General features: G+C 39.0%; 3 protein-coding genes across 4 annotated transcripts; all 3 read left to right on the forward strand.

Moving 5' to 3' along the window:
- The first annotated feature begins 4,640 nt into the window (after window positions 1–4,640).
- On the forward strand, window positions 4,641–6,382 carry LOC106651685. 2 transcript variants are annotated; one of them, XM_014370325.2, is made up of 6 exons: window positions 4,641–4,731; window positions 4,817–4,997; window positions 5,081–5,479; window positions 5,548–5,740; window positions 5,816–6,025; window positions 6,100–6,382. In XM_014370325.2, the coding sequence occupies exons 2-6, from the start codon at window positions 4,928–4,930 to the stop codon at window positions 6,314–6,316; spliced, it is 1,089 nt and encodes a 362-aa protein (XP_014225811.1). In that variant the 5' UTR covers window positions 4,641–4,731; window positions 4,817–4,927; the 3' UTR covers window positions 6,317–6,382. The 2 variants fall into 2 exon arrangements, with proteins under 2 accessions (XP_014225811.1, XP_014225802.1); XM_014370316.2 differs by having other exon boundaries at window positions 4,649–4,997.
- A 1,491-nt stretch (window positions 6,383–7,873) lies between these two features.
- On the forward strand, window positions 7,874–10,264 carry LOC106651775 (alpha-amylase-related protein-like). Its single transcript, XM_014370445.2, has 5 exons — window positions 7,874–8,230; window positions 8,297–8,718; window positions 8,800–9,172; window positions 9,462–9,950; window positions 10,035–10,264. The coding sequence occupies exons 1-5, from the start codon at window positions 8,042–8,044 to the stop codon at window positions 10,047–10,049; spliced, it is 1,488 nt and encodes a 495-aa protein (XP_014225931.1). The 5' UTR covers window positions 7,874–8,041; the 3' UTR covers window positions 10,050–10,264.
- A 188-nt stretch (window positions 10,265–10,452) lies between these two features.
- Window positions 10,453–13,562, forward strand: LOC106651630 (alpha-amylase-related protein-like). The gene is made up of 5 exons (XM_023463038.1): window positions 10,453–10,681; window positions 10,742–11,169; window positions 11,237–11,606; window positions 12,667–13,152; window positions 13,229–13,562. The coding sequence occupies exons 1-5, from the start codon at window positions 10,490–10,492 to the stop codon at window positions 13,268–13,270; spliced, it is 1,518 nt and encodes a 505-aa protein (XP_023318806.1). The 5' UTR covers window positions 10,453–10,489; the 3' UTR covers window positions 13,271–13,562.
- Window positions 13,563–14,364: the final 802 nt, after the last annotated feature.

Consider the following 14,364-nt stretch of genomic DNA (forward strand, 5'->3'; position numbering starts at 1 on the left):
TCAAAGTACTCACTTCAAAGAAAACAAATTACTTAAAATAAAAATATATTATCACAATGATGGCATTCTAATTATTCATCAGACAAAGTTAAATATTTTAGTCTATCTTATTTTGATTCATAGCTACAAAACAAATATGGAATATATTATCATTGTTGAAATACAGTTTATAATATTTTCAATGCACAAATCTCGCAACCAAATTGGGAACAATAAGCTCAAAAATCCTGGTACTATGTTTTATTAAAATTATATATTAAAAATACTCTAATGCTAAATGTTTATTTATCATATGTGACTATAATTAACACAAGTCTTGTAAGTAAGATCTAATATAAATTGTTCACTTCAATACCATCTTTATCAACTGATAAGTAAGGTTTGGAATGAAGTTAAAAACAAAAAAAGCACCTTAGGTATTTAAATAAGAATTAAAAAAATATTTCTCATTGATTGAAATTTATGATCACAATGACTGATGGTTTTCTAATTATTCATTGGGAAAAATGAAAAATTCTTAGCTAATTTATTCTTCATTCATAATTGTACGACAAAGATACAATATATTATCATTGTTGAAATACTTTATAATATTTTCAATGCACAAATCTGGCATTCGGATAGGGGACAAAAAACTCAAAAATTCTGTTGCTACATCTCTGCAATATGCTGTAATGAGACATCTATTTATTTGTCCTTTGATAAACTCTGCCATATATGGAAACTCATTGTTTAAATTGATCCAGTTGACTTTGGATACATATTCTGAGTTTGCTATAGTTTTATAAATTTTATCGGGACTAGTTTTGCAAAGATCAAGGAGCGAAATATGTTTGGTAATCATAATGCTAGCAATAACTTCCAACTCTTTTTGGACTTCATCGATTGCATTGAAATCATCAATTTGATCAGAAAAAGTATAAATAGGATTACTTGTATACAAATCTCCTAGTACTACAGGCGCAAAGTATCTGTTCACAGCTTCTTCAGATTCAATCCAATGCTCCAAACTGCAGAAATCTCGTAGAAAATTCTTAATAAAATGATAAACTTGAAAGTCTGAACCTGGTAAAAATGTATAATGTTTACTTTGGAATTTTAAGTTGCGATTATATACAATGAATATACTCACTATAATCTAGTAAATGAATGGTCCTCAAATTGCAGAGAAATTGATTAGAACCAACCAAAAATGTTAGAACTTGCGATCTCTTTTTCATGTCCATGCTGTATCCTTTACTTTCCAAGAGTTGAATTATGTCAAGAAGGTTTCGAGTCATCTCCAGCGTAGGCAGGAAATCATGGTCAAAGTAGCCTCCTTCGATCGCAATTCCAGAAAGGTCAGCTCCATGATCCAGTAGTAGTTGAACCACGTCGGAGTTCAAATTGCTTACGGCAATTTGCAAAGGAGTGCGGCCCATTATGTCTTTAACATTGACGTCGATTCCGTGTTTCAAAAGCAACGCCACCACCTCTGCGCCGATGTCGTCGTTGAAAAGTTTCTCATAGTTGCCAACCTCACAGTACTCGGGTAGATTCGGTCGAATGATCCGATGCAGTATGGTGTGTCCCGAGCTATCGACGGCTTTGAGATCGGCACCGTGGTCAAGTAAAATCTCTAGCAATTTCACTTGATCGGCGTCCTTGGTGGTGAAATCGCGAAATAACGAAAATATCGGACTGGAGCCAAACATGTCCGTCGTGTTGACGTCGCACTCGTAGCGCAAAAGCAGCTCGATCATTTTCAATTTGTCGTCTCGAGCGGACCCTTCGCTCTCCAAAAACGTGTAGCAGAGACAGTGCAGAGGGCTCTTGCCGTCTTCGAAAAGTTCGTTGGGACTGGCGCCTTTCCGAAGCAGCAGCTCGAGAATCGAGACGCGATCGTCCTCGCCCTCGGCCTGGTCGAAGTAAACCGTCGTGTTCAGCGGAGTCCGCGGCAAGTTGCGACAGGCGAGATCGACGTCGACGCCGTTGTCGACGAATTCACGCACCATCTCGAGGTTGCCGACTTGACAGGCCACGTGAAAATGCGACAAGCCGTCCACCGGCGATATGTAATTCACATTGCCGTAGTACTGGAACAGCGAATCGATCTGGGGCGCCATGATCACGTAGTCCATCGCGAGGCTCGAGAAGTGATCTCTCGCCGCGAGATGTACGGCCGTCTCGGTGCGTTCGTCGAGAGAACCGGGTATTATTTCTCTTGATGGAAATACAAGGGTTTTGCACAATCTCAAGTGTTCGATGGTGGTTTTCAGGACGTCGTTCAAGGAACGAGATTTTGCGTGGGCGTCAGTTCGAACGTAGTTAGATTCTTGACTCGAAGTGGCTTCGTGATTTGTTTGCTTCATCGTGCACTAGGTTGAAAGTACGATGCGGTATTCGATATACAAAAAAACAACTTGATTTTGCTGATCGCGCGAGTAACCAACAACCAAGTTGCTACCGAATGAATCACCTCCGTGACTCGATTGCATCGACCTTTGTCCTTTGTTCGTTATGTGTTGTGACTCGTTGACGTAGAGGGCACTGAGCGCCTGTATACGCCAAGGAGTCAGTCTGTCGGTGATGCAAATTTGACATTTGTATTTTAGCGATACGCTTTGAACAGTTTTTTGATTTTAAAGAATCAGATTTACGAATAACGCGACCATTAATAAACAATATCGAGTCTATTAGTTATTGTACGTTTCATTGTTAATCTATTGCATTTGTTTTGAAAAAGTATATGACATCTTCTCGATGTTTTTCATGATATATCATAAACACAACACTCATCGTCATTTTAATCGCAACTGATGGTGTACCCGGGAGCACTGATGGAAACTCGCGCAAGATTCAATCCGATAATATTTGTGAAAGCAATCGACGAGCATTATGTAACGAACGAATAGAACGAAGGTACTTTTATATATTTTCTGAAAAAAGCTCGTGTCTTTATTATACGCGAATAATGAAAGGTAAGGCATCGAGAGGATTTGCTGTGTTTTCGTTGCTGCTTGAAAGATTGAGTCAAGATATATTTTATTTATAAATTCTCCAAAGTAATATCTATTAAGAATTATATATTACTACATTAACTTTAGGTGTAACTTATAAATATTGAAATGCACTTTAAAGCAAAAAATTACTCATTAAAAAATGTTGAAGTATTTAAATTTGTGTAATTACTTGAATATGAAAAATATATTTTTCATCAAATGAAAACACGTTATCACCTAATAATTATGATAGTTTTATGATTATTAATCAAAACCATTCAAATATTTTGAATAAATATCATCTTGAATCATAGCTATAGCACCAAGATCCAATATATTATCATTGTTTAAATACTTTACAATGTTTTCAATTTCCAATTCTGGTTACAGAATGGGGAATAATAAATGCAAAAATTCTGGTACAATATGTTTGCGATATGTTGTAATTAAACATCTATTAATTTGTCCTTTAATAAATGCTCCTAAATATGGAAAGTCATTTTTTAAATTTATCAAATTCACTTTTGACACATACTTTGAGTTTCCTACAATTTTACAAATTTTATCAGGGCTAGTTTTGCAGAGATCAAGGTGAGACATATTATTGGTAATCATAATCTTAGCTATTCCTTCCAATTCTTTTTTAACCGATCGATTTCAGATATTTTCCACTGAACCCAAAACCATAGGTAAAACCTGATTCTGCTATGAAACAAGTCATGAATATTTTTTTTTTCTTTGTGTTCCGCGTCAACATTTCCGCATGGTGGATGTGTTTGTCGCACTATGTTTTTTAATAATACTGTGAGATCAGTGGAAAGCGCAGGTGAGAACTCCACAAACTCAAGTACGGTGGTGACTTGCAAAATCATCGCAGCCTTATCGTTGCTGGGTTTAGAAGCTTCGTTGAAAAAGTGTCATTATTTTTTGCCAAATGATTTGCTTAATTTTTTACTCTTATTTATTTATTATTTCGAACAGCACGTGGTTAGATTTGACCTCAACATTAACAGTGCAGTTTGTCCAGCTGAATCATCATCAACACATGTACTGCTCGTAAGGTATACATTATGTTTCAATTGACTTTCGATAAATTGCGAAGTCACTTTCAAATTTATCGTTTGAAAATTGAATACCATTACTTTGAAAGAGTTGAAAGAATTACACGTTAAGTGTATAATAGATATTCAAAGCAAATATGTCTTTGTTTTATGTATGTACTAACTACTAGCATCTTTCAGCGCGCCACGCGTGCTCAAATCATTCTCGTGCTCGATCACGTTTTCTGGAATTCCAAAACTCGCACTTTTTGTATTAACAATTATTTTTTACTAGTTTTGTTAACAAATTTTTTGCAAAAGAAAAAATGTTTTTAAATTTCTTTGAAATTTCTAAACAAAAACTTCCTTTCTTAGTTTTTTCGTCAAGAACATTGAACGAATTAAAAATCATTCATCGCTAGAAAAATATCAATTTTTTGCTACTTTTCAATACCTAAAAATAACGCTTGGTATATCCACCAATTTCTTTTTAATGAACAGAATTGAACTTTTTAAAATTGAGGAGTATATGCGATACCACAGCGCCTCTATGCATTCAATGTTAATTTACACATGTTCCGTGACCGTACCGGTAGTACGTCTGCTAGTATTTACGTCGCGTCGCCTCGTGTAATATAAAGTGAAAACACGTGTCGCGTACTGCTCGGATAATGTCAATTTAGTACAGAGAAGTAGAAACTTACTACTGTGTAAGATATTAAAGCCAATGTTATTGTTATATTTGTGATTTTGATGTGTAACGTCTTTTTTTATCTGAATTTCATCAAAAATTAGTATCGTCGATAACAAGTTTGTGCATTATCAACCGAAACTTACATTAGACAAATATAGACAAATAAGAAATAAATATTTCAAGACAAATATATTTTTAAAAATAAAAAAAAAATGAAGAAGCCAACAGAAGCTATTATAGACAGTGTTATTGTCAAACCAAATAAAATTCAACCCATAATTGGTATGTATTGTTGAACTTTTTAAAAGATTTTCTTAAACTGAATTAAGATTCGATAGAATAATAGTTATTATTTTAAATTGCAGTTCATTTTCAAAATGGTCAACTTAAAGACGAAGAAACAAATAAAATGAAATGTCAATTATACAATGATGAGGATAAACAGAAAGTAGTTCTGGTAATGTCTAATGGTCAAGTGGTTTATAGAGGTCTTAGACCAGATCTTGAAAAAGAACTAACTTATACAATGTTGGCAATTCATAATAAAAAAACTGGAAAAGTTAGATTAGTTCAAGCAGAACATTGGGATGTAGCTCCTGTGTTAGACCAACATATTAACAATAATGATAATGAAAATTTAGATAAACATGCTGAGTTAAATAAAAAGTTTGGATCTAAAAAAATAAAAAGACGAACAGAACAGTTTGAAAAGATGAAAGTCAAAATTGAAGATATTAAAGAATCATTGGAGAAAACTGTTCAAGGTAAATATTATGTACTTTTTTTTGTAATAAAAAAAAAACAAAAATTTAGTTTTTAATATTTTTTTTAGATATTCCAATTGCCACAGAAGATTTAGAAAAGAGTGCAAAAGATGATTTGATTGATGGAACCATTTTGCCACCTTGTAATAAAGATGCCAAGCATGAGTCTGAAATTTATAATATTTATGATATTGTTCCAAAGAAAATTTTAAAAACTTTATCTGTTGCGTCAGTCAAAATTTCTGAAAGTGATATTGTAGAGTGAGTATCATAATACAGGTTATAACTTTATTTTAAGTAAAATATTTAATAATAATTATTTTTCTATATTTTTAGCAAGCCAACATTTTTCAAGAAAACTGTTGAATATATTAAAACAGATCCTAAATCAGAATTTAAAATCGAAATGTTGCTGTACATTGAAGCGATAGCTAAGTGGTTAAATACACCTGTAAAATTAGCAAAATCTAAGAATTTTAATGCATGTGAACATTCTGACGATGTACACTCTTATGTTTTACAAAATTACAGTATGAATAATGGAAGGTAATTTTCATCATTTAATCATAGGGTATAATTAAATAATACTTGTTATTGTATATCTTATTTATAATTTACAGACTCAAGCCTGATTCTTTGCAACATAAAGGGTTGTTACATTGTATGATACTAGGACTAATAATATGGGATTACAAATTAAATATGGAACTGTTTCATACAATGTTTATTAGAACAAGTACTAAAAAATTATTTGAATTTGCTAAATGTATTCCTGCTGCATCCGTCACAGATGATAAGAAATTTGTGGTTCTGCGAATACGTAAAGAAAAAAAATAGAAATTAGTTAAATTAATGGCATGATTGAATTTTGTACCCATAAACTTTTAATAATATTTTTTATTCTATAAACATGTTGAGTTATTTATTATATTCCTTTTAGTGAAATTTAACTTCTTACCTAATGTGCATGTACACGTTGGTTGTCTCCTAAAAAACGGCAACTTTTCGAGGTTTATACGCGATTATTATTTCAAATTACACTAGACGAGCGTTAATTCTGAACGGAGAGGTTGAACGTGTATAAAAATATGAAAAATTCTGGCATTCCATCGGACAGAGTTACTCCTTGCCCAGGATACAGTACTCAGTGTTTGAAAAGTGCCAGATGCCCCAATACTGGCAGTTTTTCCTACCTGAAGTTAAATGTACAAAAAATTAAAGAAAGTTTTTGAAGCGTGATTCGCGTTCTAAGTCTTCTAAAATTATACGATAAAACATACTTAGAAATATTTACGAAAAATTCAAAACCTAAATTATCATGAAAAAAAATTTTCTCGCGACGATAATGGTTTATCCCAAGGAGATGTAAAGCTCGCAACTTTTATCGATGATGCAGCAAAATCTGCTAAAGAGCAATAAGCGATATCACTTACTTACTTCGATATGATTCAGCAATCGGAAAAACTGATTTTCCACGATCGGTTAAAATTTTTTTGTACAATCGCTGCGCGACCGTCGTATTATCCTGTAAAAGCAACGCGCGAGATGGAATGCGTGCGCTTAGGATTTATATATATGAGGCAGCTGCTGCTGTTGGAGAACTGGAAGGGTAAAAAAGGGCGAGGCCTGGTGCACGACCGGTAGCCGAGTGCTATGCAGGAGAATCACGACGAGCCGATCGCTCGCCTATGCAGCAGCAGCAGCAGCTGCGACTCTCGACTCTACTTCTTTTTAATTTTTTTCATCTTTATTCCTTTATGATATGTGTATACGTATACAGGTAGAGCTTGATCACTGCAGACTCCTCCTGCACAGAACTATAAGCAATGGAATGCGTTATATATGCACCCGTCCATCCATCCACGTACGCAGGTACCTATATTTATTGTACGTGTATCGGATTTCGCGGCCCTCTGCACCAGTTGCGCTGCGATTTATTTTTTTTTCGTTTGTTTTTCGTTTGTCTAGTCTTTTGTCTATTCTTTTCTAACAGCAGTTCGAACCGGCTCGATCGGCTTGAGCATCATCATCGCCAACTGTGTGTGCATAGATCTTTGCTATTATAATATTAATAAATAAAAAGGAGACGATCGTAATCGCGCTCGTGTCGCGCACGCTCTCGACAACGATAATAATACATACATTGTTGTAATATATCGAATAATTGAATAACGATCGCTCTCCAGAGTCAATATTATATATTACGTATGTGTACGTGCGCGACAAGTGCCAAACACAAGTTTGCCTCGCGCTGCCTCCAAAACAATGATTCATCACCGAGGCTCGATTAAAAATTCATCGACGAAATCCCACTTGAAAAGATGAGATAACAGCAGCAGCAGCAGCAAACGTCTACAGGCGTTGTGTTGTTTGCTATTCGTACAACATGTGCACCAGTGCGACGCGACGCACATAGCAGCAGTACTCCAGTAGTCGGTCGTCGCTCGTCGTCACGTATATAAAAGAGGCTCGCTCAAGCTGGCCATCGTTCATTAACCGATCCGATCTCGACGATCGTGAATTATTATTATTATTTTTTTTTGGATATCCCCGGTCACAGCCATGCTGACGTTTGAGTTTTCGGCGATTTTTCTGGTCGTCGGCCTGCTGCTGACTGTGGCCTCGGCGCAGAAGAATCCACACTACGTGGGCAACAGGACGACGATGGTCCATTTGTTCGAGTGGAAGTGGAACGACGTGGCCGACGAGTGCGAACGATTTCTCGGGCCCAAGGGATACGCCGGCGTTCAGGTACATAAATGTTCATTTATTTTATTTATTTATCGTTTGCCCGAAATCACCGAAATTTTTCATTAGGTATCTCCCATCACCGAGAACATCGTCGTGCCCAATCGTCCCTGGTACGAGCGCTACCAGCCCATCTCCTACAAATGGTCCACCCGTTCCGGCAACGAGCGAGAATTCCGCTCGATGGTTCGACGCTGCAACAAGGCCGGAGTTCGCATCTACGTCGACGCGGTGTTGAATCACATGACCGCCGGACAGGAGAACGCCCGGGGCACCGGTGGCTCGCGGGCCTACGGCAAGGAGTACCCGGCGGTCCCGTATACGAGCGAGAGCTTTCACGACAAGTGCGACATCAATTACGGACTCGCCTGGACGGTGAGGGACTGCGAGCTGGTCGGTCTGCACGATCTCGACCAGAGTCGGCCAGAGGTGCAGGACAGGATAGTGGCTTTTCTGGACAAAGCCGTGGACGCCGGCGTGGCTGGTTTCCGGTGAGCGTCTAAGAGCGAAATCGGTTATCGATATTCTCGAAGTATTATTTACTCATCGTCTTTTGTTATTCTCTCGTGCAGCATCGACGCGGCCAAACACATGTGGCCCGATCATCTCCGTCAGATTTACGCTCGAGTCAAGAATCTCAATACCGATCACGGCTTCGAGCCCAACTCGCGGCCCTTCATCTTCCAGGAGGTGATCGACTACGGCAACGAGGTCGTGTCCAAGTACGAGTACAATCAGTTCGCGGCGGTGCTCGAGTTCAAGCACGCCCGCGAGCTTTGCGCCGGTATCCGCGGCCAGAATCCGCTCAAGTGGTTCAAGACGTGGGGCCCTCACTGGGGACTGCTGCCCTCCGAGGACGCCGTCACCTTCGTCGACAATCACGACACTCAGCGCGACGGTGGTGGCAGTCCGCCCCTGACTCACAAGGAATTCCGTATGTACAAGGTGGGTAATACCAGAGTGTCATTTTTTTTTTCAACTTTTTGATGGCGAAATTCCCAAAATTTGGTAATCATTGAATCGAAACGTGATTTTTTACGCGCTCGTGTATAACGAGATCGTAATCGCGAAGATCGATCGGATGACCCGTCCTAAAAAAAATCACCGCTGGAGGTGTGTCAAGATATAAACAATGACGCGACACAATTATCGGCGATGACCAAAAAAATTGCCCGATCCTTATCTAATCCGATAAAAAGCTCTAACATACTCGACTCGCAAAATTTCTCTCTAGATGGCCGTGGCCTTCATGCTGGCGCATCCCTACGGTCATCCCCGCGTCATGAGCTCCTTCCGCTTCTCCGCCTTCGATCAAGGCCCGCCCGCCGACGAGTCCGGCAACCTGATATCCCCGGCGATCCTGAGCGACGGCACCTGCGGCAACGGCTGGGTGTGCGAGCACAGGTGGCGTCAGATCTTCAACATGGTCGGCTTCAGGAATCACGTGGCCGGCACCGAGCTTACTAACTGGTGGGACAACGGCCTGGGCCAGGTTGCCTTCTGTCGCGGCAATCGCGGCTTCGTCGCGATCAACACCCAACACGCCGATCTGAGGCAGCGACTGCAGACGTGCCTGCCGGCGGGAATCTACTGCGACCTGATCACCGGTGACCTGGTGGATGGACGCTGCTCGGGTCTGTCGCTGAGGGTGGACGAGCACGGGTGGGCGGACGTGGAGATTCTGACCAGTTTTCACGACGGTGTCGTGGCTTATCACACGGCTGTGAGTACACGATGATGATTGACTTTTGTAGGTCGAATAACGACGTGAATCGAAAATTTATGTGTATTTATAAATTTTTTGCAGGCCAAGGCAGCGTAAACAAACACACGGACTCGTCGAGAAAATTGTAAAAATTTGTAAAAAAAAAAAGTATTCTAGCGAAGTAATAAATTAATTTAAATGCTTAATTATTACGATGTAAGATGTTATGTACGATGAATTTGTATTTACAAACTCTTTGACAGAGTTTTAGTCGATAAGTGAACGAAGAATAAACATTGATGTAAATAAGCAAATCAATTTACAAAAATAAATCGTTACTTCTTTTTTTTCTCCCCAAAGCCAATTTCAATTTTTGATCGAATATTCTGGAAGCGTTAAAAAACATTTTAAAGTCACACAGAAGATAATAAAAAAACGCTCGTGCCGATACAATGAAAAATTGTAGTTTATATCCTAGGCACGACGTAACAAAATTTTCAAATAGTACAATTGAGATGATTTAGCGATCGTAGCTTAGTAGAGAAACAGCTGCCGATATGTTGAAACAGCTGTCACTGGTACTCTTGTGCATTATCGTTTCTTTTAATGTATTGTCGATCGGAGCGACGAAAAATCCTCACTATGTAGGCCACAGAACGACGATGGTCCATTTGTTCGAGTGGAAGTGGAACGACATCGCCAACGAGTGCGAAAAATTCTTAGGGCCCAAGGGATTCGGTGGTGTTCAGGTATTGCAAACTTATTCGAGATCAAAAAAAAAGCTCGTTATCAAACTCGACGATTCGCAGGTTTCACCGATACAAGAGAACGTGATAATTCCCAATCGTCCCTGGTACGAGCGCTACCAGCCGATCTCCTACAAATGGTCGACTCGATCGGGCAATGAGCAAGAATTCCGCTCGATGGTTCGCCGATGCAACAAGGCCGGAGTTCGCATCTACGTCGACGCGGTGTTGAATCACATGACCGGCAATCACGAAAAAGCCGTCGGAACCGGTGGTTCCACGGCCGACCCCCATAAATTCAGCTATCCCGCCGTGCCGTTCGAGAGGAAACATTTCAACGAGCCCTGCGGTATCGACTACAACAATGCAAAGACCGTCAGAGATTGCGAGCTCGTGGGCTTGCACGATTTGAATCAGAGATTGGATCACGTTAGAAAGCAAATGATCGCTTTTCTGAATAAAGCCATCGATGCCGGGGTCGCGGGAATCCGGTAAATTATAACAATAATTATTTCGCGCAACGAAAGATGATTACCGCAATTGTCGTACACTTTTCAGTATTGACGCGGCGAAACACATGTGGCCCGAAGATCTCAAGTACATCTACTCGAAGCTGAAGAATCTGAACGTCGAGCACGGATTTCCGCCCAACTCCAGGCCCTTCATCTTCCAGGAGGTCATCGATTACGGCGGTGAGTCCATCTCCAAGTTCGAGTACAACGAGTTCGCCGCGGTGCTCGAGTTCAAGCACGGCAGAGAGCTGTGCAATGGAATTCGCGGCCAGAATCCGCTCAAGTACTTCAAGACTTGGGGTACCACTTGGGGACTGCTGCCCTCGGACGATGCGGTCACTTTCGTCGACAATCACGACACTCAGCGCGAAGGATTCATGACTCCGCTAACATACAGAGAGTTCCGACTTTATAAGGTAATTTTCGAGCCCAAAATCCAACCATTTATTTCGATTTAAAAAAATTTATAAGAGGAAAAATTTTTGGATGAAAAGTCTCGAGTTTAAATTGAAAATTGAGTATAAGTGATTGAGTAAAGATTTTAGAAAGTATATAAAAGTATAATTTTTTTTAATTATCATCTGACTAGAAATTTCAACTACTTTTCAGTTAAAAAAAACAATTAATGACTTTTTATAATCTTAGTGAAGGGCTCAAAGGGGGCTTAAAATCGAAAAAATTTTTATTTTATTTTAGAGTAGGATTTTTTGTCCCCTTTCCATTGCTTTTTTCGAAACTTCAAAATTTTGATCCTTCTCTGAGATACAGCTGTTTCCGTGAGCCATTTTCGTATACTTTGCGTGTTAAATTTTTTCTTCTTTTGCATTTTCTGGCGTTTTACGTTTTTACAAAGTGCAGGTCATTTGTCGTAACATTCAGAGCGTACCGATTGAGTTACAGCACCAGGGTCGCGTACACTTCTTCAGAACATCAATGGTTACGGTCACAACCTCGGGCGTGTCGATCCAACCCTCGGGTCACCCTGCACAAACACTGAAGCACAATTTTTTTTTCATTTTACGTTTTTTTTTGTGACCTCCATCATGAATCTACTGATTGAAAGTGACCTATGAGTTCGATCACCTCGCCCGAGGTTGTGACCGTAACCATTGATGTTCTGAAGAAGTGTACGCGACCCTGGTGCTGTAACTCAATCGGTACGCTCTGAATGTTACGACAAGTGACCTGCACTTTGTAAATACGTAAAACGCCAGAAAGAGCAAAAGAAGAAAAAATTTAATACGCAAAGTATAGAAAAATGGCTCAGGGAAACAGCTGTATCTCACAAAAGGATCAAAATTTTGAAGTTTCGAAAAAAGCAATGGAGAGGGGACAAAAAATTCTATTCGAAAATGAAATAAAAATTTTTTCGATTTTAAGCTAGCTTAGAGCCCTTAATAATAATATAAAAAAATTATACCCGAAAGCCACTTCTGTCGAGGTAAGCTAAATAAAAATACGTCACAACAATAATAGATGGCCGTGGCCTTCATGCTGGCGCATCCCTACGGTCATCCCCGCGTCATGAGCTCGTACGACTTCAAAGGCTTCGAGCAGGGACCCCCCGCCGACGAGTACGGCAACATACTGTCGCCCATCAGCGCCGAGGGCACCTGCAGCAACGGCTGGGTGTGCGAGCACAGGTGGCGCCAGATCTACAACATGGTCGGCTTCAGGAATCACGTGGGCAAGGCCCCGATGAAGAGATGGTGGGACAACGGCAACGGCCAGGTGGCCTTCTGCCGGGGTGACGTCGGCTTCTTCGCCATCAACACGGAGAACAGCGATCTCAGAAGGAAGCTGCGCACCTGTCTGCCCGCCGGCACCTACTGCGACGTCATCTCGGGCGAGCTGAGGAACGGACGCTGCACCGGACACTCGATCGAGGTCGACGCGCAGGGCAACGCTCAGATCGAGATTTTGACCAGTAGGCACGACGGAGTCGTCGCCTATCACACGGGTGTCGGTATTTTGTTTTGAAATGGGTACGGAGCTGTATTTATCAAAAATTGATTTCGATTTGTTTTTTTTTTTTCAGGCCAAAGTTGGGAAAAATAAACACCATCCAAATCAACTGTGAGAAGGCAAGCTGAAAATTAGAAGCTAAACATTTTCACTACTTTTCATTAAAAAAATGTTGAGGTCTTGATTAACGACTCAATAAAAGTAATTTTCAACGAATTTATTTCAACAGAAACAATGCACTGTTCACTTTTCACCTTGAATAATTGTCTACTTTACAAATCAACAATATCTCCAAGTATACAATGAAAATTGATTACGTTCGATGCTTGATATAACTTACTGGACTTTGAATTAAAATACAATTTTATGCGAGCTTCTTTGAAAGAGGCGCTGCACTAAATATAAAATATTGTTTGTCTTGGACACTGATCATGAAAAATAGTGTATGTACCTTGGTAAGTAAAAATTAACATCGCGGATCATACACTCGTTAACGGTCGATAATTTACACATGATCTTTGACATTTTCATTTTACTGAGATACATAATGGACTGCATAATATCTAATCATATAGAATTCAAAATTATTTTTTTTCACAAATCGTAGCTTTTTAAAAACTAGGAAAGTTGAACAAAATAATCATTTGAAAATGTATAGAATTACATTGTTGAATGGATCACAAAAATAGTGTGTGGCTTTAAGTGCTGTACAGTCCGCAGTTAGACAACTCGTATTTCTACCACGTTCGTTTAACTCCCCCCTTTAATCGTCCGATAAGATAAATAATCTAAAACATCAAGAAGTTAAGTAGTAGTAAAACAATCGTCGATCATATGTCTGACTTGTTAAGTGAAATCCTATTCTGCTATCACTCTGACATTCTCTCTCATTTAAAAAGCACTATATATTTAAAAAATAAATAAATGCTCAAGCGCGATAATATTTACAAAATTATTACGAACCGAATAAATGTTATTATTATTTGTTAATGAATTAAGTAAACGCCACTTAATAGATAGTTTTATATAATATTTATATTGCGGATACGCACACATTTGGAGATCGATCATACTTTCTTTTTAACGTTAAATTTCTATTATGTGTTATGCTCGTTAAATATACCAGTATAGAGCTCTTTACATCGATAAATTGAATATGTATAAATAACTTTTATGCCTATATATAATATAAAATATACATTTTTTTTA

Source organism: Trichogramma pretiosum, unplaced genomic scaffold (genome assembly GCF_000599845.2).
Source record: "Trichogramma pretiosum strain Unisexual culture from Peru unplaced genomic scaffold, Tpre_2.0 scaffold19, whole genome shotgun sequence".
NCBI classification, from domain to species: Eukaryota; Metazoa; Arthropoda; class Insecta; order Hymenoptera; family Trichogrammatidae; genus Trichogramma; species Trichogramma pretiosum.

Coding starts and splice junctions, on each gene's coding strand:
- LOC106651685 (XM_014370325.2), top strand. CDS start 4,928: ATGAAGAAGCCAACAGAAGCTATTATAGACAGTGTTATTGTCAAACCA. Junction 4,998..5,080: donor TAAAATTCAACCCATAATTG/GTATGTATTGTT, acceptor TTTAAATTGCAG/TTCATTTTCAAAATGGTCAA. Junction 6,026..6,099: donor TACAGTATGAATAATGGAAG/GTAATTTTCATC, acceptor TATAATTTACAG/ACTCAAGCCTGATTCTTTGC.
- LOC106651775 (XM_014370445.2), top strand. CDS start 8,042: ATGCTGACGTTTGAGTTTTCGGCGATTTTTCTGGTCGTCGGCCTGCTG. Junction 8,231..8,296: donor AGGGATACGCCGGCGTTCAG/GTACATAAATGT, acceptor ATTTTTCATTAG/GTATCTCCCATCACCGAGAA. Junction 9,173..9,461: donor AGGAATTCCGTATGTACAAG/GTGGGTAATACC, acceptor ATTTCTCTCTAG/ATGGCCGTGGCCTTCATGCT.
- LOC106651630 (XM_023463038.1), top strand. CDS start 10,490: ATGTTGAAACAGCTGTCACTGGTACTCTTGTGCATTATCGTTTCTTTT. Junction 10,682..10,741: donor AGGGATTCGGTGGTGTTCAG/GTATTGCAAACT, acceptor GACGATTCGCAG/GTTTCACCGATACAAGAGAA. Junction 13,153..13,228: donor TCGTCGCCTATCACACGGGT/GTCGGTATTTTG, acceptor TTTTTTTTTCAG/GCCAAAGTTGGGAAAAATAA.